This window comes from Petromyzon marinus, chromosome 15 (genome assembly GCF_048934315.1).
Source record: "Petromyzon marinus isolate PM22_M1 ecotype Great Lakes invasive population chromosome 15, UKy_Petmar_22M1.pri1.0, whole genome shotgun sequence".
Lineage (NCBI taxonomy): Eukaryota > Metazoa > Chordata > Hyperoartia > Petromyzontiformes > Petromyzontidae > Petromyzon > Petromyzon marinus.
In genome coordinates, this window is record NC_133681.1 from 8,174,794 (window position 1) to 8,198,228 (window position 23,435).

At 47.7% G+C, this 23,435-nt stretch overlaps 2 protein-coding genes across 4 annotated transcripts in view; one reads left to right on the plus strand and one right to left on the minus strand.

The window, feature by feature from the left end:
• Positions 1-7,916, minus strand: part of LOC116942639 (uncharacterized) — a 30,678-nt gene extending 22,762 nt beyond the window's left edge. For both annotated transcript variants that reach the window (XM_076067272.1, XM_032954793.2), the window contains exons 1-5: positions 7,762-7,916; positions 3,977-4,044; positions 2,568-2,660; positions 1,755-1,882; positions 81-227 (exon numbers count right to left, since the gene is read on the minus strand). In XM_076067272.1, the coding sequence (XP_075923387.1) occupies positions 81-227; positions 1,755-1,882; positions 2,568-2,660; positions 3,977-4,044; positions 7,762-7,787 (462 nt within the window). In that variant the 5' untranslated portion in view covers positions 7,788-7,916. The remainder of the gene's footprint in view (positions 1-80; positions 228-1,754; positions 1,883-2,567; positions 2,661-3,976; positions 4,045-7,761) is intronic.
• Positions 7,917-12,951: 5,035 nt separating this feature from the next.
• Positions 12,952-23,165, plus strand: LOC116942640 (delayed-rectifier potassium channel regulatory subunit KCNS2-like). 2 transcript variants are annotated; one of them, XM_032954797.2, is made up of 4 exons: positions 12,953-14,801; positions 16,819-16,856; positions 17,378-17,406; positions 17,525-23,165. In XM_032954797.2, exon 4 carries the CDS (start codon positions 17,549-17,551, stop codon positions 19,157-19,159), a length of 1,611 nt encoding a protein of 536 aa, XP_032810688.2. In that variant the 5' UTR covers positions 12,953-14,801; positions 16,819-16,856; positions 17,378-17,406; positions 17,525-17,548; the 3' UTR covers positions 19,160-23,165. The 2 variants fall into 2 exon arrangements, with proteins under 2 accessions (XP_032810689.2, XP_032810688.2); XM_032954798.2 differs by lacking the exons at positions 16,819-16,856; positions 17,378-17,406 and having other exon boundaries at positions 12,952-14,801.
• Positions 23,166-23,435: the final 270 nt, after the last annotated feature.

A 23,435-nucleotide genomic window follows, 5' to 3' on the forward strand; every position in this document is an offset into this window, starting at 1 on the left:
CACCCTAAAATCAACAGTACAATGGGTGTGGGGGAGTTGGTCAGAGTGGATATGCAGCAAACAAAAAGGTGGGGCCACACCTCCCTGAAGTTTTCTGCGCACAAGATTTCACGCCGAGCCCAGATGTAGTTGGTCCTGCATCTGGTCGTGTACGGAATAATAGAGATGTTTTCAAGCGGATTCTTGGGATAAAAAATCCACACCATTTTCAGCACTTGGTCAGAGCCCTGCATGACAATCGAGAAGTGTGGGGGGGGGGGGGGGGCACACTGAAACGCTGCTCCGCAGGAGGGGGCACTTGCCAAATCGCGTGCACCGATCAAAAACATTTTGGATTATTCGATTGAACCTGCGGCTTGAGTAGCCGACCACCGGCCGATTTGCCGGTAAACAATGCACGGGAATGGTAATGAGCACGCATTTGGCCAGGAAACCGTCTGCTTTTTTTCCATTGTAACAAGTCTCTTGTTACATAAAAAAAAATTGTAGATGTGTTTTTTATTAAATATTAACGGTCAACTTTTTTTCTAAAGTCATATTTGTAATGTACAAACCCTTTATTATCGCACTGCTGGACTCTCCACATTAGGGTTGCCAAGACGATAACATCAGACACTATCCATGATATGTCAAAGCGTCAGTTTCGTCAAATAGTTCAATGAACATATTTGTCTTATACCGTTGGTGCACGGAATAAAAATAAAATAAATAAAAATTCCCTTCAATTATTTATTTTCCTCCGATTCACAGCCTCGGTCAGAAAATGCAGTGGGTAGTGCATCAAATCAGTTCGTGATCTTGAAGCAGTCAAAAGATGAATGTCGGTTCAAATATAGATTTTAGACTTTGAGGACCGGTATGTTATGCTGCAACGGTGTACTGCCAAGTCCGTTCACATCAATCACCATTTAACGTCAGTATTTTATTTCCAGACCGCCAATGTAGAGGAATACTGCACCATTGCTCAGAATGATAGTCACAGGTACACCATTGCTAAATGTCAGCGTATAGTCAAGCGAATACTAACACCACCATTAGCTTACACGGCAACGCTCTAACGTGGAAAACGTTTTACATCGTATACATGTCCGGGTATATGTATATACCCACATATACCCATTACACACTTGGGGCAAGTGCTTTTCGAAAACACCCAATAGAATTCATGTGACCAGATCCATATCTCAAACTTCCTTATGCTAGTCGTATTTTACAACAAACCCAGGAAGTTCCAAGACATGTAAAAACAAAGTGATGTAATGCTTGCTTAAGAGTTTAACCCAGGTAGCTGGGCTTTTAGTACAACACATCACCACTACCACCAGATAAATGTATCGATATTATCCCCAAAATTCTGAATATAAATCTTTAACCCTGAATGACAACACTACCTAAGAATGCTTATTAGATTCCCTACATGACCGATTGGTACAATGAGAAGAAAGCACATCATAAACAATCTGAGCATGTAACCTTACAAAGACTTATATCCTTTCAATGACATCACGATACATGGTTGATGGGTAAAGTTTGTAATACTGCTTCAGGGTCAATAGGTCATCATGGGCATCACTGCCTTTCTTTAGAGCTCTCACATCTGCTCACCATCTGGTACCAGATTATCTTTAACCCCCCCTCCCCAGGTGATCAGCTTGGGGAATCCATTTACCACCACCACCCTCTGGACCCTGGCACCACGTGTATGCATTTACAGACAACGAATGGAGAGTACGGGGGGTGGGCGAACAGAGCACCTGCTGGTACACGTGGCAGCTCATCAAGGTGGCCCGCAGAGTCAGCATGCCGTTGTAGCTCATGTGGAATGTGTAGCCGCACTGCGTGGCAAAACGCGGCGTCAGGAGGTGCAGGCCTTGTGACCGATCTGGCAGGGGGTGGGAAAGGGGGGGGGGGGGTAAACGCGGGGCAACAATCGGTAGCATCATCATAACCGTATGGGACCAATGCCGACAGCAGTAGCAGCTTGGTTACGTCAAGGAGCCAATGACCACATGAGGTCAAAGCACGCCTGTAGCCCAGCATTCTAAAATGGGGTTGGAGGACTAAGCAGATATTATGTGCTTGAGAACCGAACCTGCTGGGCAGAGATATCTACACAAGATAGCGAAGTAGGATTATAAACTGCTCGTGCTTTAGAATTATTATTAAAACAACATTTTTACCAGGTGAGGATCACCGAGTTATGTAGCTTGATCTGGCCACAAGCGATAGCTCAACGAAGTGGCTTATTACGTGGAAATGTACAGCTGCCAAATAATCTAAAACGCATGCCGATTCTTAAAAATGGAGTGAAAACAGAAGGACCGGAGAAGAAAATCACCCGGCTACAGGTAGAACGCCAAGTACAGGTGGAATCACGGTCGGGATCGAACCCAAGACCTCCTGCATACCAGTCGAGGGAGTCAACAGCGCTACTGTGACACCAACGCCGACAGCCTGGCACACAACCCAAGAACAATACGAGAGAGCGCTTTTTGTTTTGTTGCTTGGGACGTCTTCCCCTCCAAAACATCAGCGCTGTTGTAAAACGGCACCCTCCCGAATATTACCTTCCACAGAGACATTCCAGTAATGGCCGTTGACGAAGGAGGCATTGACGAATGTTTGTACGAAGCTTCCATCACAGGCAGAATCAATGATTCCTGCGGGCACACGGCACCGCTCGCACAATTACCCACAAAGCATTCCCGTGAGTGTTGCGCAGCGGGGCCCTCAAGTGACACCAGATGCGCGTTCATTCCCACCGAGACTTTCACCGGGGTAAAAGTCATTGAGAAGGACAAGCATTGTTTTCCAAGGGCCGATCTTGGTCAACGATGTATGACAGCCGAGTGCCTTCCAGACAAACGTAAAGAGCTAAAGGAGGTCGAAATAAATTCAGTCCCACGTCAGCATAAAAAACCCCCACGAATTGCCAAAGCATGCAGGGCATGTCACTGTATAGGCATAGCGGCACAGCCCACGAAGATATATTAACAGGGGCAGCAAAACGGAGGTAGAAGCTGATCGGAAACAATTTCACTCCAAACTTTCTTTCATTTAGTCAAAACAATCAAATATAGATGGGAGGGATGTTACCTTCAGAAATCAAAATTTATTTTTTCCAAGCGTATCCAATGTGCTCTAAAGCTCTTTTTCACAGATGTCCAACTTGGCACAGGACACCGTTTCAAGGTTTACATCATAGGCGAGTACGCAATCTCTAAATTTGGTAGAAACTAACATTATAGTCGACAGATGTCATTACTAAACGTGTTTAATAAATTGTTCCTTTGTCCCCCATGCACTCATACCATTGGCACGTGCTTAATCATGGCGAGGGTCACATTTCACGTGCAGAATGCTCTTTAATTTCCCGGTTTGAATTGGATAATAATAATCAAACATTGGCGAGTTACTCCATGTTACGAAGTATTTGTCACAACTGTGTGCGGTTACGAGGAAGGTGGCCTACTCTACTTGCAGTGGAAACCACGCCATGCAAATGTCAACATCTTCAAATGAGCATTAAGAGACGTTTATCTCCCGAACCCAAGGCCTGAAGTGGAACATCCCCGATGATTGGAATAATATTTATTGCCCCATGAGTGCGACGCTGCTCGACTTCCCACGCTGATATTTAAAACTAGTAGAACTGTTCGAGTGTGCGGCTGGAAACGATAACAAAGCAACGGAAACAGCACGAATTTAAACCACGAGGCGAGTTGTGTTAAGAAAAGTCTTCATTAAGGGTGGAATTAAATCGGCGGAGGCAGTGCATCCGTGCAGAGGGACTCGTGGGGCGATGCAGAGGTCAAGAAAAGCAGAGCAAACTTCAATAAAAACCGAGGCTCACGGCGAGAGTTGAATCACGGCCACCATTTGCTGGAGTGACGGCATAGAATTAGGCGAGATTAATTGAACTGCAAGCCAGGCGACAATAGGCATCATTTTATCTGATAAAAAGCTCTTTCTTTACCAGAAGAGTTCCCTTCAGCAAATGCGGACCGAGTTGTCAGCAACAGCAGCGGCGTCAGCAGCGTCAGCCTGAAACGGAGAGAAGCTTCGGGTAAGTGTCCAATACAGCAGTACATGCGGTTACATATGAACGCATCGTACACACATTAACTTAAACGCTTGAAATGCTCAAATACACCACGTGAAACGCGTACTGCACACTCAGAGCACATTTTATAAGAGTTAATTTCAAGCGGTTGTCCTACGCAGTGCGCACCCTTGATACAAGGTGACGGAGTCTACACGGAGGCAGACTTCAGGTCAGGGGACTGTCCAACCCCCTCTCCACTCATAGAAAGCTGCCTACCCAGAGCCCCCAAGCTCGCACATGACTCACTGCCTTTACAGGGAATCCTCTGCTTACAAACATCCGACTAACGAACTTTCAGAGATCCAAACAAATTTGTCCGGATGTCCAGTTGCCTGTTCAGACCGAGTCGTAAGTTCAAACACCGCGCAATAGATGGTGGTAGCGTCTACATCTGCAGAACGTGAAGAACCAGTGGCATCTACAGGAGATGCCTACAACTTTTGAAGTCATTCCCCGTATTTAGTATCCACGCCGTACAAACGCTTATAATGGACAAGAGTAAAGTTGAACTTGCGAACAAAGACTTACGAAAAAACCTCTAGAACCTAACACGTTCACAAGTAGAAGAGCCATTGTATATACAACCTTTTCCCTGAACCTTCTAGAAGGTTTCTGTAAATCCCCTCCTTTTCACCAATCATGGGGTGCCACGGTGGCGAGATGTTGACTACCTCGCTTGGTATACAGGAGGTCCTGTGTTCGATCACGACCCTGACGCCTGCTGTATATTTGGAGTTTGCGTGTTTCTCCCCGTAAATCACGTTGAGTTCTCCGGGTCCTCCGTATTTGGCTGCTATAAATGTCGACAATTCCACTCCCGTTGATGCCATCATTTGCGACAGCCAGGTCGCTTCTGAAAGAAAATGGCTACGTAGCTCAGTGGGTCTTAACCTGGTAAAATAAAAAGTTTAATTTAAGGTCCCTTGCGCTGACTAGAATCGTCCCCCTACTTGTTTTCCTTTCCCGCCCGTACCCTCTCCGATCCCACGGCCAATCCCACGCTCTCAACCACCCCCCCCCCCCCCCCCCAGGGCTGTGCCCCCAGCCTTCGTCATGTATTATTTACTCACGTGACCCTTACAGTCAAGAATCAGATTATATATTTATACTGGAGGAATCCGATGAGCTATTAAGCGCCCCCCCCCCCCCCCCCACACAGATGTTCAGCAAGAGATCAAAATGTTACAAAATACTAAATCACAATAGAAGTGCATAGTATAGAGACGTTCCGCAAATAAGTTGTAAAATATATATACACACAAAAACCTAAACCGTGTTTATTTTACCAGATAAAGCTCACCGAGCTATTAGCTTATTTTGCAGAAGCGACGTGGCTACAAATTATAGCTCAACGAAATGGCTTGTGGAAACTTAGAGCTAAATAATCTAAATAATCTAAAACGCACGTTTCTAAATGGAGGCTAAAACCGGAGGACCATGAGGAACAAAAAATGCATGCGACCACAGGGAGAAAGATCATGCAAACTCCAAATATACAGCAGCAGGCATCAGGTTCGGGATCGAACCCCGACCTCCTGCATACCAGGCGAGGAAGATGGTCACAATCACCGTGCTGCTCCTTCAATAAATAAAATAATAATAATAAAGTATAACAGTTTAAATTGCATCGAGCACGAAGACATTGAACATTAGGTTGTAGTGTCCCGTATATTTTTTTCCGTTACGCAAGGCTAATTTTAATACTCATTCGGGGAAATAATTGATCAAAATCCGCATATTCAGACAAAGCAATACTTGCATGTAGACCCAGGCTACAGTATTTGTTGTACACTAGGAAGAGTCGGTTGATTGTCAAGCGTTGAGCAGTTTTCTACACAAAGGTAGTCATACTTCTACACTTAAACCTCAACTATATTTGGCCACAGATACATTTGCTAAATGGGTTATTTTAAACGTAATAAACGATACATATTAACGTTTCCCTTTAACGTTCAATCTATGTGCATGATCAGTCTTCGGAACATTTAGATTTTACCGAAATTAAGTAAACTAGTAACATTTACGTGTCATTTTCTGACACCAAAGTCTAAGCAGCATCATTGTTCATGTAGCACTCTACGCTACAAAAAGTCCACACTAAAAAAGCGTTGGGCAGTTCTGTTGATCGATGTTTGTTGCCTCACAGAAAAGTAACATTTTATGGAAGAGATCAGTATACGGGACATTTACGTCTGGCTTCCCAATAAAGTGGTACTCATTTTATCAAACACGTAGAAAATGGGCCGAGTTTAACCCCGACCAGAATTTCAACTTAAGCCCAGATTGTGAATCTTTCCTCGAAATCACAGTACCAGAGCAAAATACAGCTCAATCTGGAACTTTAGGGACCAGCCTAAATGGTGCCAATTGAGAGGAGCCAGCAAGATATCGACGTCTTAAGTACGAGCCTCAGTGGTCAGGGTGTGCTTTGTCACAGCCGGTCGCAAAATCCCAGAAATGTAAAGTTACGTAGCACACATGTAGAACATTTGGCTAAAGAGTTGCCTTGCATTCAATAAAAGTGTAATAGATAACGCATGTTCATATTGGAATTACCTACGTAGGATTCGATGCCTGCAATTATAGTTGTTTGACATTTGTCATCAATTCGCTTATGCAAGATCACATCACACCGATTTATTACGCCATTGGCTGTAAACAAACTTGGGAGATTGGAATACAAATTGCAATTGCACTATTACAGGTGATAGGCCACAGTGCAACTACGTAAAAGTGGTGCGGTAAAACAATGCCTCACCTAGAGATGTTTCCAAGCTTTGGCAGCTCATTTTCAAGCAATCGATAAGTGATTCTAGCGAGTTTACCAGGACAATAGCGAGAGACAATATCAATTCGTCGTTTTACACCACCGTCAGACACCCGCAACTGTGACCAGCATGGTCAAGTATGGACAAATAACGCTCACGTTATGCACTTGGCACTTGCTTCGTACCGTACGTAGTCAAACTGATAATCGGAGGTCGAAGTGTCTCAACGTCGGGAGGCCATCCTCCAGCAGTGGATTGAACAAAGGGATTTTTTTTAAACCGCTTCTAGTCTGATCAAAGACCAGGAAACAAGGTCGGCACCCGGCACGCCACCAGATGCAGTATTACCTCTCACCATGCCCGTGGCTAATCCCAGTCATGCCCACGCCAGTCTACCAGTGAACCCGGAAAATATTCCGGTAAGCGATGGAGCGATGATTTGATGCGAAAGTAGATTTCGGAGTCCAACACATGCCTTATGGAACCATAAAAAAACGCACACCACAAGCCATCGCTTTGCACGTCAACTTAACATGTTGCGTAATAACGCACAGCATTGCACAAGGGACTGCGTTGGCAGTGGTAGACAAGGACATTGCACCACGGCCGTCACTCCCACCAATACTACTTGAGACTCAAAGCCGAAACTATTACAAAAAAAAAAGTTGCCGACTCTAAAAACAAAAGTTACTTTCAAACGTTGCTTGGCAAGGCACATACGACTTATGGACCAACTAGAACGCACACATTAACGTGGAGACGACTTGCATCGGTACCTATGTATTATTTACCACGGCATTCAACAGAAATAGATCACAAAGGTTACGTTTCAGTTAATAACGCGTCTTCCAGCATTAGGATGCGCACGATTGTATCGAACCGACTTACCAGAAGAACGCATTGGCATTAGACATCGTATTTCGCACGACAAATCCCCCCCTTAGTTGTTCACAAATCTGCGCATACCCTCAGCAAAGGAAAACCACCTAAGGGGCTCGGCTAAAACACAGTGAGATAACCGCCTCCACCCAGCCAAGATAAAAGGTTGCCTTGGTCATGTGACTTTATTCAAGCGGAATGGGGAACGGCTGTTCGCACTGCTGATGAACTGATTGTACCGCTGATGAGACGATGATTAAATGCTCACGCCCCAGTCATCCACCAATTCTCGACAGAATCATCAAGCCCGCTGATGCATTAACTGTGATTATACCACGCAGGTTGGCAGCATTAGGCGCATTTAGTGGCTTATCAGTTGATTTGGAGACGGCGATATATACACATACACATCACTGTCTTCAGCAACTCGACCTGACCAGAGTGGTGAAGTATAATCTTGATTTGAAGCTTTTGTGATTGCAGGAATCCATACTCTTTCGTTCTTTCGGTAAAGTCACGTAGTTAGAAATAAAATAACTGTTTATGGTTGTTCCATCATATCTGCCGGGTACTAGTCTATTTTTCCGAGTTAGTTCCCCCCCCCCCGCATCCCCACCGTTTGGCTTTGTTGCTGCATTGGCATTGTTGCTTCATTGGCATTGTTGCTTCATTGGCATTGTTGCTGCATTGGCATTCGTGCATCGCCCGTGCTTCCCCAAACCCTTATAAACAGTTTCCCTTTAGAGGCTGACTCCTTTGCCTGATGGCGATCGCTTGTGTTGCGATCGAAACGTCGTGGTTTGTTTTATTTTATTTCTAACGACGTGACTTTACCGAAAGAACCAAAGAGTATGGTGAAGTAGAGTCAAACGAATCCCACGACCACGCAAAGCGTGGCGAGGCCCTCTGCCAGCAGTGGATTGACAACATGACTTTACATGTTCACGCTATGAGTGTGATAATGTTTTGTTCAATCGATTAATCAAGTATTTACAACGTGTGCAATTGCTCCCAAAAATGCCGAGGTATATTTTTTTTGCACGTATGCTAACGAAGTGTACAAAAGTGTGCACATGAAAACGAGACGGAGAAAACGAGAAACGATACAAAATAGGCGATTAAAATTTGTCCGAAAAGTTAGGGACTGCATCGAGCAGCAATGTTGCTCGGACTCGCAACAATGAATCGAATCGTCGGGGGTGGTTCGTGTCCGCCCCAATGCAATATAACCCGAACGCCAACGGCATCGGCACCCCCTAATCCGAACTCTCATCCAGAAGATGAATTCAACAGGCCAGCGTGTGTTCCCTTACTCAAGACGAGTGTTGTGATCGAAACATGCGTGTGCAAACTATTGTGGCTCTGAGCCACGAATGGCAATTCCACATTCGTGTGATGGGTCAATCTATCCACGACACATGACTTTTTTACCGACCCTCAGAAAATGATAATGTTATGAGACCTCCTTTGCCAGAAACAAGACATAGGAATAGGTTTTACCCTTTTAACTGGCACAAAAACTGACACCTTTATTCAAGGCATCATGTTCGCCTTTTGGCGTCTTCTGGTCCAACACCAATGGAGACTAGGCTCTAAGAAAAGCTGTCTCGGGTGTGGACCAATCAAATTCAAGGACAGTGCATATTATTATCAGAGTTGTCTTTTTTGTTTGCATTTTGACTGCTTGTGTTGTGGTCATTGCAAACATGATGCCTTGAATAAAGGTGTCAGTTTTTGTGCCAGTTAAAAGGGTAAAACCTATTCCTATAAAAAATGATAATGCTTAACTATAACGATAATTGCTCCACGTTTGACCTCGCCATTGCCGTGGTAAAACACCACCGTCATATTTTTTTTCAAGCGTTCCCTGCTGTTAATAGTTTATGAACTGATTCCAGCGCCGATCGAATTGCCGTGGCGGGAGAAACTTTGGCTTAACCACGCTCGCAATTTACTGCCTGGTGAAACGACACCCCCGGAGTGAGCGTGGCTCTCGGTGGCAAATTAGCCAACACGTGTCCCGCTTGCATAATTCACCGCGCGCTTTTGTGCAGGTGAGTTATTAGCCACCCGCCAGGTGGCTCCTTCTCATTGCGCGCCCGTGGTTTTTGTTGTTGTTGTTGGTGGTGGATCTGCCGCAGGTGTGCGCGCGTCCGATTTGCGTGCTTGATTGTGGGTAGCGGTGGCGCGGCGGTGAACGCGCCGTGTAGCGCACCGTGCTGCGATCCGGACCGACCCAAGTTAGATTCTCGCTCACGGCCAACACCCAAGTGACGATTTTCTGAAACGGTTCTGGGCCTCGTCTCGGTCGACCTCAGCCTTACACGAGTACCTGGCGCGGTGTGTAAACATCAGCGCTGGGGAGACAAAGGCAGTCGGGCGTGGTGCTGGCCACCCACGCGCCTCGTCCGCCGTGCCGGACTTCAATGTTGCTCGTTTAACTGCACTTGTCCAAACAGTCTGTTAAAGGCTTGCACGGGGGATATGTGTCATTGTTTAATTGTAAGTACGAGTATATATTTGTCTCATGAATGTCTCCGTGAATAGTGGGGACACCACGAAGGGAGCTCGCTTCATTCGCAAGCGCTCCAGGGAAAGTCGCCAGCCCAGGGCATTTGCGAAGATGCGACGAGCTTCGCCCATTGTTATCGACGCGGGTGCACGAAGCAATGCGAGCAGAGGAGAGACAATGCGTTTTTACGACCAAGTACACGACGGACAGCATTGTGATTGTATACGCCGTGCTACTCTTTACGTTGTTTAACACCTGCAACCCGCACGTCATTTGCACGAGACCCCCTCTCCCTCTTGTCCGCCCGCCCTCCCTCCCTCCCTTCAGCCAGCAAAACTTGTTTTCATGATATGATTTGATATTTCGCTCATGTATATGCGCGTCGCGTAATTCCTCCCCGCAGTGCCGGATTAAGCTATTGCGGGCCTGTAGCATACGTTGTTATGAAGAGGCCCTAAATTAAAAAAAACGTAAATATTAAAACACAATTTTTTTAACTTGCATAGTAAAGTAATTGTATTGTTTTTGCTCAATTTCTATACAGCCAAATAATACCACGAATCGCTAACCTTAAACACCCAGTCGTTCATGAAAGTTGAACGCAGTATAGTACTATAGTAATAAAGCAAGTGCAGAATCACTGAACCGGAATTGATAGCTTGAAAGCATTTAGCGCAGGGCCCTTGAAAGTGCGGGGCCCGTAGCATACTTTTGCTACTAGGATAATCCGGCACTGCGACTCGGGCATTTACATTCTCACAGAGCAGTAAACTAAGGACGTTGAACAACAACAAATCAAAGGGTGCTCAACATAGTATAACGAGTGGCTGCTTGGAATTGCATTGAAAGGCAGAGAGAGGAGACAGAATCGATTCGAAAATTTTGCAGATTACAGACATCGTGGGCACCACGGTGGCGAGAGGTCGTGAGTTCGATCTCGACCCTGTATGCCTGTATATTTGGAGAATGCATGCCTGTGGTCGTGTGGATTTTTTTCCGGGTCCTCCGGTTTTCCCCTCCACGTTTAGAAACATGTGTTTAGAGTGTTTTGCTACTATAAATGTCCACATGATTAGCCACTTCGTTGAGCCATCATTCATGGCCAGGTCGCTGCAGTGGGCCTTATCTGGTAAAATAAAATAAAAACATTGTTTAGTTTCGGTTCAATTCGGCCTCGTGCGGGAGATGTCGCTACACAAGGGATAACGGCCGGTGATCGAGAATAATGACGGGGACGTCGGCAGCCAGGGGAGGGAACGCGTCCACCGCGGAGATGAAGCGATGGGATAATCTCGCGTGCAAAATCCCGGGTGAAAACTCACATCGCAGGACCGTGTATGGTGGAGACGGCTGCGACGAGGCCTTTATTCAGCAGTGCAATGATCACGCTGCTGATGATCATGAGAGCATCTTTTGAAATATTGATGTGGCTTAAAGTGCGCTTTATTATTTGCCCAGGGCGGTGCATAATGACCGTGAGAGCACTGTGGAGTAGCGTTGCTGAAGTCACGGCATGGACTCCTGGCCAGTATCCCACGATTGCGTCAAGGCTAAGCTGACGGCACTCAGTTATTGCTCAAAACTGCAAACCTTCAGCGTTTCTATTTTGGCTGAGCCCACCTCTTGACTCGCCGGAGGAATGAGTTTATTCATATTCTATACACTATCGAATGGTATTCATTGCATAAGACGTCTCTTGACTTGACTCCAAAATCATTTCTGGAGTGTATTCTTCCTGGGCCATTCCCTGGCAACGGTAGGTGGCTTCTTTCCGATAGCTGATTGAGTTGTAAATGAACTCTTGTGCCCGCCGTGACGTGATTCTGGTATCACACTTTGGCGTGGCGCTGTTATTAAATATGATGGAGAGTGCACGCGATTGCAAGCATCGCTTTATCCTGATTTCACATGGTTACGCAACTTCCAAGGATATTGACCGAGCGAAATACATTTGAAGGTTTACCAGGGGAATTATATCTCGTAGCCGGAGAGTCAGGCGTTACAAGCACTCAAAACGCGTGACTGCAAAGATGCTACTAACGGCGTCTATAGAATGAGCTCCTGTATTAGGGGCCGTCCATTTAGTACGTACGCATGGAGGGGGGAGGGGGTTAACCCAAATGCGTACGCTTGCGTACTTTACCATACTTCACCACGCTGGTCAGTGAAGGTTGGTGACGACGGGAGGCATAGACGCGGGTGCATAGAGGTGCAGTGCAACAATGGGTTTTGCCGCATAGTTATGATAACCTACATGGCGTGTTTGATCGTCCATCCATCAAATAAAAACAAAAACACCTTAGATATCCAAATATCTCACCTCCTGGATTTAACATTCCTAGAACACGCCAGGTGTAAATATTAACCGCACCATGAGTGGAAATTTACAGACGAGCCACAGCAGTGCGATTATGGCCATGCAACCAAAGACACTGTAGTCCGTGCAGCTTCAACGGAGGAGGAGCAGAAACAACTGCACAAACTCTGTCCTGAAGCCGCCTCACGCCGTGGCGAGCAGATCTCGACATTTGGTCGGCACGCAGCTCCTGGACGTATTGCCATACTCAATAACGAATATAACCCATCAGCAGGCACTGCTCAGAGTCAACACTGATCGCCACAAGGTGGCCCCCTTCAAATGCCGTTCTCCCACGAACGGGGGTTGATCGCATGCGAACAATCCGACTGCCAAGCGAAGAGTCATGGGAGACGCCGCGCGCCCACTTGGAGCGCGACCTCTTGGTTCGTAACGAGCGTCGCCCATCCTCGTTGGTGGCCCTGGGTCAGCGGTGGAAATTCCACTTTCCCACGGCGGGAGAGAGAGAGAATAACAATCCCACCTCCCCACGGTTGGGAACAAATTCAATGGTCTGCTGCACATATGCCACTGCGTGCTTGTTTATTATTTAGAAGCCTAGATGATTTAATTGCGCAAATGATGCGTGTATTTGCACTTTTGGTTTTATCAACTGCCGGTATAGCCTGCTCCTTGGGAACAAATTACAATGGTGCATTCTGGGTGACTTGTACACAGAGAGAGAGCAGGAGCAGTCGATTTTGCTGTATTCGTCAGTTTATGATGTTGGGTGGTAAAACAGGCTGCATCCGGTCTCATTTTTGTTTACGCACGGCGGCGAATGAATGTCGGTTATGCTCGTCGTAGAAGCGTCAATAAGTACGCAGCGGAATAACAACGCCACAAAAAAAAGTATATTACAGAGCGGTCACGGGGACTTTACTGCCGCCGCTACCATCGCAAGCGCTTCGCCAGACGCTGTCTGGCGTCGTAACCCCGCCTCGGTGCTTCATTGTTAAACGCGGCCACGCGCTTGTCTCAGAGCGAGAGATGCGTTTCCCTTTGAATGAAGTGAACTTCATTCATAAATATCTGTTCGTCGGCAGGGCGCACGTTACACTGCACTGGCGGGCAGAGCCAGAGTCGGTGGTGCAGACCTTGCTCGCCGCACAGACGCCGACGCTCAACGTGTAGACAGACGCGCGTTCGCACGGGCACACGGAGGCAAAGACAAATGCATGCATATACGGACACGTGCATAGACACGGATAGGCACAGACACACACACAGGCATCGACAGACAATGACACAGATACGTATACACACAGGTGTAGACACATAAGCATAGATACACAAAAGACCTGGATATAAACAGATACAAAGACAAAGAGCACCCGTATAGTCTTAACATACTATTTATTGGGGGGGAAAAAAAGGTGCTGTTAGCAAACACCTATGAAGGCACGCGAAACAGATACACCCACATACGTATATACACTTGCGCAGGCATAAATCTACAAATACATACACACGCATAGCATACACACCATAACTACATAGACACACAAGAAACGCACGTACACAGTCACATACGCGCACACTACATACACGCGCACATAGTCACATACGCGCACACTACATACACACGCACACACTACATACACACGCACATAGTCACACACACACGCGCGCGCACACACGCACATAGTTACACACAGACGCGCGCGCACACACGCACATAGTTACACACACGCACGCACACTACATACACACGCACATAGTCACACACACACGCGCGCACACATACGCACATAGTCACACACACACGCACGCCCCCCGTCCGATGTCACGGGCAGCGCATCGAGAGCAGGAGGAGAGTCCAAGCAGCGGGGCTCGAGACGTCACGGGGCAGGAGGAGGCTGCCGCGCAGACGAGAAGAGCGTGATGGTAGTTACGATGATGATGACGGTGAAGATAGCAAGAATGAAGTAAGTTCTGCACCGTGCCCTGGCTTTGGTGACTCCAGCAAGCAACGAGGGATATACGACAAAGCTACAGCATCCTTCCACGTGCATGACAGCCATCCTCACCCGATCATCCCACGGCAAGGGGCGTGCGGAAATAGCGAGCCGCGGGCGAGCACGCATTTAGTCGGCTCGGTCAGCTCCAGGCGCGCATTCCATTCGGGACACTTTGGCGAGTTTGCAAGGCTCAGCGCGGTGCTGCGAGTGCGCCGGCGAGGTGAGTTTGTCGCCGCGCTGTCGTGTAACCCTTCTCTCGCCGTCCCTTTGCGAGTCGCTACAATCGCGTGGCGCTCGTTGAATGACTTTGTCGTAGCGTGACCTTGTTTGAAAGGGTGTGTGAGTCCGTGTGTGTGTGTGTCACGCGGGGAGCGGTAGTGTAGCGGTTATCGCGCTGCGCTACGAACCCGGCCACCCGAGTTCACGGCCAACACCAGCGATGATTATCTGAACCGGTTCTGGGCCTCCCCTAGGTCGACTCAGCCTCGGAGGACTGCACTGTGCGGTGTGTAAACATCACCACTGGGGAGACAAAGGCGGCCGGGCGTGGTGTTGGCCACCCATCCCCTTCGTGTTGAACACACATGTTAAACACTTAGCAGATTGAGTTTGCTCTGCCGTGCATTCTTGCTGTGGCGCTCAGCCCCCTAAGCCAGATGCGGCGATTTGGAACTATAAACCTTGCCCATAATATCGATAACTAAAATTTCGAGTGCAATGTAACGCGAAAGACTTTATATGGCCTTGGTAATGGTCTTGCATTTGTTGTTTCGCTGCAAACATTTATATACGAGTCCAATTTGAACTTCCATTGTACTGTATATCTGTATATATATGTTTTTATTAACTTGCTGAACTCTTCTCTGCCTTACTCCGAATGCATTATGATGTCTCACTCATTACACACAGAGTGCTTGTCACAAATGAACGACACTGCATTGCTGATCTCGTCAAAGAGCATAAACCATCACGGGAACTTCGGTCATACTCGCGGCAGCTTTTGGCAAACCATCGAACAAAGACGGTCACCGCATCGCGCGCTTTCAGATGCGCTTCTGCGACCGTCTGCAATACTCTTCGTTCCAATGTTAGGAAGCCATTGGAGCTATGCCCTTTTAAATCCAGATTGAAAGCTAATTTCTTTAGAACTGCTTTTTTTGTGTTATTGGTTCTTTCGGTAAAGTCACGTAGAAGGGAAATAATAAAAGAATAAAAATAAAACTAAAAAAAAATTATCACGAAGTTTCGATTGCAACACAAACAATCATCATCAGGTGTGAAAACCACAGCAAGAAAATTTGAACAAAGTGGCGTTTTTGTTCAAATTTTTTCTTGCTGTGGGTTTTCACACCCGATGATGATTGCTTGTGTTGCAATCGAAACGTCATGATAATTTTATTGTTTTATTGTTTTATTATTTTATTATTTCCCTTCTGCGTGACTTTACCGAAAGAACCAAGAATATGAATCCCTGCGGTCACGAAAGCTTTAAATCGAAATTAGCTTTTTTGTGGTTCGTTTGTTGAATTTTCCCGGCACATTCGATTAGCACGGTTGGCTACGTACGGTGCGAACTAAGTTCAACATACATACCCTTTCTTGTATTGTATGTTCACGTAACTCGCTCACCCGTCCCGACTGGACATCTGTGAAAAAGAGCTTCATGGCTCATCAGATTCATCCAGTTTTAATACATAAAGATTCAGATTCTGACATGCAAGAGGAACGTACCGCTGACATTAGTTGACTTGGATATAATAAAGAGAAGCGGGGGAGAGCGGGCTTGGACCCTCCAGCCCATTTTTTTCTGGACAGACCGCACCCGTCCCGTCATAGTAATGTGGAATTCCCACCGTTCGCCCGGGGCCGTCCTTCCAACGGGGATGCCCACCGCACCATTGCTCGTTTGAGCGTGGAGACGCTTTTGAGACCACTGGCAGCTAGTATTGGACCTGGTATGGCCATCCGCTCGGTAGACTCATCAGTAGGAAAGAGAATAATACCAGCTGCGTTGTGTTCAGCATTGGCGTTGGGGAGAAACATTACTTCTGTTAGCCAGCCTGAAGAGGTGTTCACTGACTTCGTCGATTATAAAGCGTCGTAAAGTTTTAAGAAGCGCTTGTGAAAAGTGTCTTAAACGCCACAAAAGCTCACACTTGCCCGGCTATTGTTAAGCTATGTGAGTGTTATCATTCATCCTGCATATTCACGTGGATATACTTGCTGTGCGTGTTCAGTGCACCCACGAAGGTGGAGGCCCAGGATACGCCGAACGGTATGTTGCTACATGACTCTCCGATCATTTTCTCCTGGTCTGGACTTCCCACCCAGATTATATTTGTATTTTCACGCATGCGTGCCGTGTGCTGGCTGTTGCTGAGTATGTTATTATTTGTTCAATTCAGTTATAATCTTGCATTGCCGGTTTGCAAGTTCGCCAATGTTTGATGAAGAAATTCATGCCACGCTCACGCTATCTCCGCGCCACGTCACGTATCCCTAGGTATCATTTTACCTGTTGGTCTGCATTAACTAAACATGAACATGAAATCCAATCGGGACCGAGCATGCGTACGATGTTTTGTTCTGTAGGGTAAGGGTTACAATTTCTGTGCCGCTTTGTTACTCTCAAAAAAACATTGACGTTTCAGTTGTGTGAAACCTAACTTTGCCGAGAGAGAGAGGGAGACAGCACCGTCAAGGCACACTCGGACTCACGGTGGCGATTGCGTGCGAGGAAATGCCAGGCGGCGTCCACGCAGCTAATGCTGTACCTTGTGCCATTCTCTTCGACAGCTGCTCTACGGCAATGCAAATCGGCGCAGGTAGAACGCCACGGACGCATTATCCTCGACTAACGACCCTTGCACACTGACATTTGTTTGGTTCGGCAGCCCGGGGCTTTGCTTGACCGGCACGACTGTCCCGCGCCCCCTTCCACAGACGCGCAACGTCGGGGCGGCTGTGATGCCACCGGGACAAAGTTCCGCGAGCCCCCCTGAGCTGGGGGAGCTGGGCGAGCTGGGCGACCAGGAGGACGAGGAGCTGCTCCACGCCACGGAGGGCGGCCCCCAGGAGGGGCTCGTCATCCACGTCAACGTCGGGGGGTTGAAGCGGACGCTGCGGCACGCGGTGCTGCTCCGCTTCCCGCAGACGCGGCTCGCCCTCCTCGCGAGCCGCCGCCGCCACTCGTGGGAGGCCGTCCTGGAGATGTGCGACGACTACGACGCGGCCCGCGACGAGTTCTACTTCGACCGCAGCCCGGGCGTGTTCAGCTACGTCCTCAACTTCTACCGCACGGGCAAGCTGCACGTGATGGCCGAGGTGTGCGCGCACTCCTTCAGCCAGGAGATCGCCTACTGGGGCATCCACGAGTTCTTCATCGACTCCTGCTGCAGCTACAGGTACCACGAGCGCATGGAGGACTACGCGGGCAGGGACTCGGAGGAGAAGAGCGAGGAGAGCTCGGAGGCATCCAGCTTCGAGGACATGTGCCTCCTGCAGGCAGACGCCAAGCGATTCGAGCACCAGCGGTGCGGGCAGCATCGCAAGCGCCTGTGGCTTCTGCTGGAGAACCCCGGGTTCTCACTGTCCTCGAAGGTCTTCGCGGCCACCTCACTGGCCACGGTCGTCATCTCCATCATCACCATGTGCATAAACAGCACACCCGAGTTCCAGCTCTTCGACGCCAACGGCAAGGAGCTCGAAGACCCGTCTCTCATGGCCGTGGAGTGTTTCTGCATTGCGTGGTTCACCTCCGAGTTCCTGGTGCGCTTCCTCGTCACGCCCAATGTGAGGAGCTTCTCCCAGAACCCGCTCAACATTATCGACCTCGTGTCCATCCTGCCCTTCTACATCACCCTGGTGGTGGACTCGGTGCTGGAGAGCGGCGGCGAGCTGCACAACCTCGGCCAGGTGGTGCAGGTGCTGAGGCTGGCGCGAATCTTCAGGATCCTCAAGCTGGCGCGCCACTCTACCGGCTTGCGTTCGCTAGGCACCACGCTCAAGCACAGCTACGAGGAGGTGGGCCTCCTGCTACTCTTCCTCTCCGTGGGCATCTCCATCTTCTCGGTGCTCACGTACGCCGTGGAGAAGGACGACGAAGGCTCGGAGCTTCGCGACATCCCCACGTGCTGGTGGTGGGCCACCATCAGCATGACCACGGTGGGCTACGGCGACACGGTGCCCGTCACCGTGCCGGGCAAGCTCATGGCCACCGCGTGCATCATGTGCGGCATCATCGTGGTGGCGCTGCCCATCACCATCATCTTCAACAAGTTCACCAAGTACTACCGCATCCAGAAGGCCATGGAGATGGGCGTCGGCGCCTGCGACGGCTCGGAGGACGACGGCGACGTGGACGCCGAGGAGCTGCACTCGCGCAACCTGCGCGACTTCTACGCCGCGAAGGTCCGCTCGCTCGTGCGGCTGCTCCCCGCGGACACTCCCGTGGGCGGCTGCAACGGCAGCGCCGCCAAGGACGACTGCGGCGCCGCCGCCGCCGCCGCCGCCACGTCGGCGGCGGCGCCGCCGCCGAGGCAGCAGCACGGGGCCGTCACGCGGCCGACGGCCCCCTGATGCTGCTCGCTCTCAGCGTGGAGGCTGCTGCTGCTGCTGCTGCTGCTTGCTGCTGAACCCGTGCCTCTCCCCGCCCTCCATCACGTGGCCAAGATCGCTGCCCCACCCCGGTTGTGAAAAAGAGCTTCATGGCGCATCGGATTTCTCCAGTCTAAATCAAGATTCTGATTCCCGATTCTGAATCTGGACGATGAAGAGGGCACGGCGGTGGTGTCGCGGCTAGCGCGCCGGGCAACAAACCCGGCGGCCTGTGTTCGATGCCTGGCCACGACCAACATTAGTGGTCAATATCTGAACCAGTTCTGGACCTCTCCTAGGCCGACTCAGCCTTAAATGAGTACTTGGGGCAGTGTGTAAACATCAGCATGGTGAGACAAAGGCGGCTGGCATTCATAGGTGCTCGCTTGCAGCACTTATTCCCACGGCCTATGTCGACTACACGGGGTATCTTTGTCTTTGCGAGGCTGGAATGTGCGCTCTGCATGCTCGGCTGCACGTGGTCCGGCCGAATGCATTTGGCAATGCAAGTGAAGCTCGCACAGCGACACGCAGACTCGCCGCACGCACGGGCATGAGTATCGATTCGCGACGCGTGCATCTGGATGAATATGCATTCAAGTAACAGGAGGGTCAGGCAGTGACTGCATTGGCCTCTTGAATATTTGATACGAAGGTTATGACTGAGGGGGTGGAAGCGGGGGTGGGGGGGGTTGGGTCATTGTGCAATAAATAAAAAGTAGGATAGGGGGAGAGAGGGTGGATTTGAGAGCAAGATTGAACCGTGAAGTTTTAGGAAAGCAGACAAGGACCATTTACTCCAGCCTAACCTTGCCATGCATAGAGAGGGCCTTTGGCAATACACTTCTGGTAATACCCCACTCCAGTACTGTAACACGAAGTTAATCAGCATGTCTTAATCATTTCCCTTTACTGGCTGTGTGTATCCGGTTAAGGGCGCGCCTATGTTAATAAGAGACGCTTTCTGAAAATAAAATGCAAACCTCATGTTCACTATTTTCTTTTCCAATACTTGGTGCAATTTAGACATTGATGTCAAAGTTACAGTTAAAAAAATACGTTTGTTCGTTGATTACAGGAGGGGTTAGAAGCGCTGGGACAATTGCATATACTGTAGTATTTGGCATTTTGATCGTAAAACAATCTGGCTAATTTGATTTTATCTTTTTCAGATTCACATATTAAATTGATTCAAGCCTTAGCTTTACCATTCTTATACAGTATTATGGTTTTAGACTTTGCATGAACGATTTAAATGATTTGGTCGATGCTGTCCTTGTGTAGACCAAAGCTGCCGATACAATTATCCTCCTGGTCATATTGAATAAATTTAGATAAATTTGTAAATGTTGTAAAACACAATCAACCCGGTTCATGCTTAGTAACACTCAAAGAGAGTAATAAACACTTGGATTACTGGCTCTTGCCCTTGGCAACGTGATCGCAACGATGCTCCAATACCGACTGCTGCAGCGCGGTGCAATTTCTTTCCGAAAGCTCCCATTGCCAGAAAGGGGAACTCTGCATCTTTTATTTTGACGAACGCCGTTGTAATTGCAAGAGCTCGCAGATTCAATGGGTGGAAATTATCCCGATCTTTTGTGCAGTGGAGTCATCTTCCAGGACGGTATTTCACTCCCCTGGGTCTCTCATTAATTTCACGTCAAGGTTGATTTTAAAATATCAATAAAGAAGACATTTTAACAAGTTTTAAGTGCAAGTGCCATGAATTGGGCCTAATGTTTCCACTCGGCAGGGCAATGCTTTCTGGCTGTGCCTTATGGCCGTGGCGTAATGCAGTACGGTTCGTGATTCGGTGTTGAATTGCAGGCGGAGTGACCGCACACTGTGATGATCCATATGCCATCGGCGATTGCGCACAATGCGCTTCTTGCTGCACGTGTGGTACATGCGAGTGAAAGAACACGATGGGCAATTTCAACACATGCTTTGATGATTTAGTATTTGTGCCTTTGCTCATAAATTAATTATTGTTTGAGTGTCGTTGCAAAACACATTTAGGGTCGTGTAATGGTGTTTTATATGGATTGTTAAAGTGCTCTTTACACATTCATAGCTTTTGGATTTTATTTTTTATTATCAACCCTGGTACAAGACGTTTTATTTCTTCATTACTAGTAGACCACCGGAGAACCTGTGCCTGATGCCGTGTTGTACATTACACTCAGGTGTGGACATATACCGGTAAAGTGGCCTTTTGATTGCTAGTGTCATAACCCAGAATTCCACATGAGTAAAATGTCCACATTTGAGCTCCCAGTGGTGTGAACGAGTCCATCAATACTGGAGGTTAAGTAGCTGCTCCACAGTCTCACGACAGCCACCACCCACGACACCACTGACTCATTAATGCCAGGGGATGCAACTTTTATTTTTTGAAGAATCCTAATGGCATGGCATCGCCAAAGTCCGAAGAACAGCAAGACGTGTACATTATAGGGGGAAAAAAGTAGATGTATTTTGATTCAAGAAGACAGGTTTTGACCTTCTGGGTCTCATCATCAGCATCATTTATTTATTTCAAGTCAAACTACTAAACTATATTTTACCAGGTAAGGCCCACTGAGCTACATAGCTCTTTTTCAGAAGCGACCTGGCCACAAATTATAGCTCAAGGAAGTGGCTTGTGTGGAAATTTATAGCAGCCAAATACTCTAAACTCTGGTCACAAGGCCTCTCGTCTGGATAAATAAAACAGTGATTTAAACTAAAAAGCAATGGAGTGTCGACCCTTTAACGTATATATTCTGTCATCAAATGGAGTTAAATGAGAAGGAAGAAATAAAATAACTGGCTCTCACAGGACGAGGTGCTTTGCAGCCAGTCGATTACGCTGTAAAAAACACTGCCAATACGGTGGAACAACGCTGGTGATTTACTGCTGCTGCTACTACGAGCCCTCTGATGAGGACACATGAGATTCTGACCTGTCCAGACGTTGCTCACCCTACATCCAATTTCATCTCGAAGTTACGCAAACTCGACAGGAAAACGCTGCCAAAACTACGCACGGAAAATACCCGACCGCCATGGTCAGTGACAATGCCTTGCAATGTCGTGAATTTCTAAATGCGCCCTTGTACTTTTTACGGCTCAGAGCCAGCGGTTGAAGTTCCACATTCCCACGGTAAGAGCCCACTCTTTTCACATCACGACCACGGTTGACGTGCCATAGAGTGGTACTAATACCCTCCACCCTTATTGCATCGCGATGATGGGTCGACCTTCGAAATGAAATATGTACAAAATAATGTTTTGGACGATTGCCACTCATGGCAAAAACATTTGTGATGTATAAGTTGTAGGCGTAATTTTTGCATTGGGCTGCCTTGAAACAGACTGGAATTTGGAAACGGGTCAGTACTTGCCTTCTATATAAGTGTGTTGAATAACAAAAACAAACCTCTACCAAGTATTAATCACAAAGTCAACATATCTTCATACTAAATGAATGGGCAGTTCTCATCTCTGTGAGCTTGAGCCAAAGCCAGTGGTGGAAATTCAACATTCCTACGGTCGGAATCAGATTCTTCATAGCACCACCATTCTTGATAATAACCACGATTGATGATGGTGATAATAACAGCGAATGTATGCACTAAAAATAATGTTTACATGCTCTGCACTGCTATTTGTAAATCCGCAATCAAACGGGTCGTGGGAGTATATTATATCATACTTCATCATGCCAGTCAGTCTGGGTTTGTGAAGGTGGGGAACATATATGTGTGAGTAGAGAAGCAGGTACATTGTGGCGAGATGTAAAATACCTCACCTGGTATGCAGGATTTTGTGGGATTCCACCCCGACCCTGATGCCTGTATATTTGGAATTTGCATGTTCTCCCTGGAGTCGCGTACATTTTACTCCGGCTCCTCTGGTTTTCTGTTCCACATTTAGAAACATGTGTTTAGAGCATTTGGCTACAATATATTTCCACACAATAAACCACTTGGCTGTGCTATAATTTGTGGCCAGGTCATTTCTGAAAAATAACTACATAGCTCAGTGGGCCTTGCCTGGTAAAATAAAAATATTAAAATAGTTTACAGTACAAATAGTTTTTTTCTTTTTTCTGAACTGCCCTCTGCTGCCACCACATAATCCTGGGGCCTATAATGACCCAATCTTGTACGGGGGTCTCCCATCCAAGTACGACCACCATCAAAATACAGGGTGCTTAAATTTTATTTGTACACTTCTGAGAATTTGCAACAATACCACAAGAAATGCGCCC

What these genes read in the sequence shown, in the direction of transcription:
- LOC116942640 (XM_032954798.2), top strand. Translation starts at nt 17,549, where the DNA reads ATGCCACCGGGACAAAGTTCCGCGAGCCCCCCTGAGCTGGGGGAGCTG.